The 2,285-nt window shown below is 43.0% G+C and overlaps 1 protein-coding gene across 1 annotated transcript in view; it reads right to left on the reverse strand.

Moving 5' to 3' along the window:
- Positions 1-2,285, reverse strand: part of mkln1 (muskelin 1, intracellular mediator containing kelch motifs) — a 39,294-nt gene that overhangs the window by 6,334 nt on the left and 30,675 nt on the right. The window contains exons 8-9 of the mRNA XM_034865353.1: positions 1,678-1,890; positions 17-238 (exon numbers count right to left, since the gene is read on the reverse strand). Of these exons, the coding sequence (XP_034721244.1) occupies positions 17-238; positions 1,678-1,890 (435 nt within the window). The remainder of the gene's footprint in view (positions 1-16; positions 239-1,677; positions 1,891-2,285) is intronic.

A 2,285-nucleotide genomic window follows, 5' to 3' on the forward strand; every position in this document is an offset into this window, starting at 1 on the left:
TAAAGACTGGACTCACAGTGTGGAAGAGCATGCAGTGTCCGATGCGCGACTGGACGTCCTCTGGACCCGCGTTGCACGAGTCCTCCCGCAGGAGGCTCCACGTCCCCGCCTGGCAGTGGTAGGCGTACAGGCCGCTGAACTGAGGCTCCGACGTCCGACTGTCCTCCACGCTGCCATTACACGTCAGGATCCGACCGCCAAACGTGTAGATCATGTGCTTCTCGGAGTCCATGCACATCTGCAGGAAGGTTGGGGAGCAGAGGACAAAGGACGGAGGACACAGGAAGATGGAGAGTTCAGAAAGAGGGAGCGGGAGGAGTTTCCGATGTCCAGCATTAAAGTACAGAAGATACTTTACACATGGTCGTGTTCACAAACTGATTTCAACTATTTGTGTGGAAGGCCACAATAGTTTTCATCATCTACTTTATCATATTCAAAACTCAATTTTATCTTCGGATTATGAAACGACCTTTAAAAAAAAAAAGGGCCCAGCGCGACTGGGCGAGCTCATGAATATTAATGAGCTCAGGCAACATGACATCAGACTGACCAGCTGATGTGATTGGCCTGATTTCTCCTTTATTCCTATTCAGTAGACAGAGTCGAAAAAGGAGGTAGAAGTTCATTTTCTTATTCTCCACATAACACAAACACACATGGACCTGACAAATATAAAAATTGTTTTTTATAAAAAGCAAGTAAAAATGGTTTTGCACCTTTAAAATGACTAATTGCAATTTTTGCGATTGCTATTTGAATTGTTTTTAAAAGTTTAGCTAAAGTCCAATAGTCACTGTGTAACAGATAACACGTGTGATGGAGCCCTATAACACAAGACACCATCAAAATGGCTCTATATTCTTATGGAACATGGATACGAACAGCCAGCAATTTGTGATTTTCTTTTAACCCTCATGTTGTCCTTGGGTCAAATTTGACCCGTTTTTAGGTAAAGAACAAACAAAATTGGCACAAAAAATGGGCCGTTGTAATAAGCGCTGAAAATACCAACAATAAAAACATCAAAATGGCACCCACAACATTGAAAAAGTGACATGTGACCGAGCTTGCTCGGTTTGGGAGAAACTTACTTGGAACGTCAACAGAAGTGACCATGCAGGAACTCATAGTGCACCTTTAATACATTTATTCGTACTAAACAATGGAGTTTTTTAATCTTATAGAAAGAAAATACAAATGTTAGACCTTTGTGAATGAAATGTAAGACTTCCTAAAGAAATTCAAGTCTTTTTAAGACTTTGAAGACCCCTCTAGTACCGGTACAGAGTTTCTGCAGGTTTCACAAAGTCAAAATTAAGACTTTTTAAGACAATAATAGACAATAATTTTAAGACAAAGCTGCAATTTGAATAGCATGTTGGTGTCATTTATAGTCGTAATACTATAACATTATATTTCAACTAGCGAAAGAAAAAACAACAACTAAAAAACATTAGAGAGGTAGCGATGCATGGACGCAGGAAAATGAAAATGAAGAACTTTAAAAATAATTTAAGACCTAGAACCCAATCCTTCAGCAAATGTAAGACTTTTTAAGGCCTAAAATTCAGATTTTTTTAATTGTAGACTTTCGAAGACCCTGCAGAAACCCTGATACGGCATGTTTTCCTCGTGTTGTAAAGACCTCGTGCAGACACAGACAGATGCAGGTACCTGATGGTCAAACACCAGCTTTGGCCCCCCGTCGGCCGACGTGTCCTCGCTGAGCAGCGTCCAGGTGTTTGCGTCGATGTCGTAGCGGTAGAAGTCGCTCTTCAGGGACTTGCTGTTCCGGACGCTGGAGTCCAGGTAGCGGCCCAGCGTGTAGATCTGACGTCGCTGGGAGTCGATGCACATCTTGTGGCACGAACGGGCGCTCGGACCGCTCTGATTGGTTCACAGGGGACAGACAGGCACAGCGGTTTTGTCTTAAGTCTGAACTGAACTAAAGCTAATACAACATCTGGTTAACACTTAACGAGTACCATTTTTCAACCTGGACCCGATTTTCAATTGCATTTTATTTATAGTATCAAATCATAACAAGAGTTATCTCAAGACACTATACAGATGGAGAAGGTCTAGACCCCATTCTGTAATTTACATGTGCTGCTATGCCCTGCTACATCCTGCTATGCCATGATAAGCCCATCTACGTCCTGCTATGCCCTGCTACGTACTGCTACCCCGTTACGTCCTGCTATGCCCTGCTACACCCTGTTACGTCCTGCTATGCCCTGGTATGTCGTTACGTCCCGCTAAGCCCTGTTTCGTCATGCTAC

This window comes from Etheostoma cragini, unplaced genomic scaffold (assembly GCF_013103735.1).
Source record: "Etheostoma cragini isolate CJK2018 unplaced genomic scaffold, CSU_Ecrag_1.0 ScbMSFa_1523, whole genome shotgun sequence".
Lineage (NCBI taxonomy): Eukaryota > Metazoa > Chordata > Actinopteri > Perciformes > Percidae > Etheostoma > Etheostoma cragini.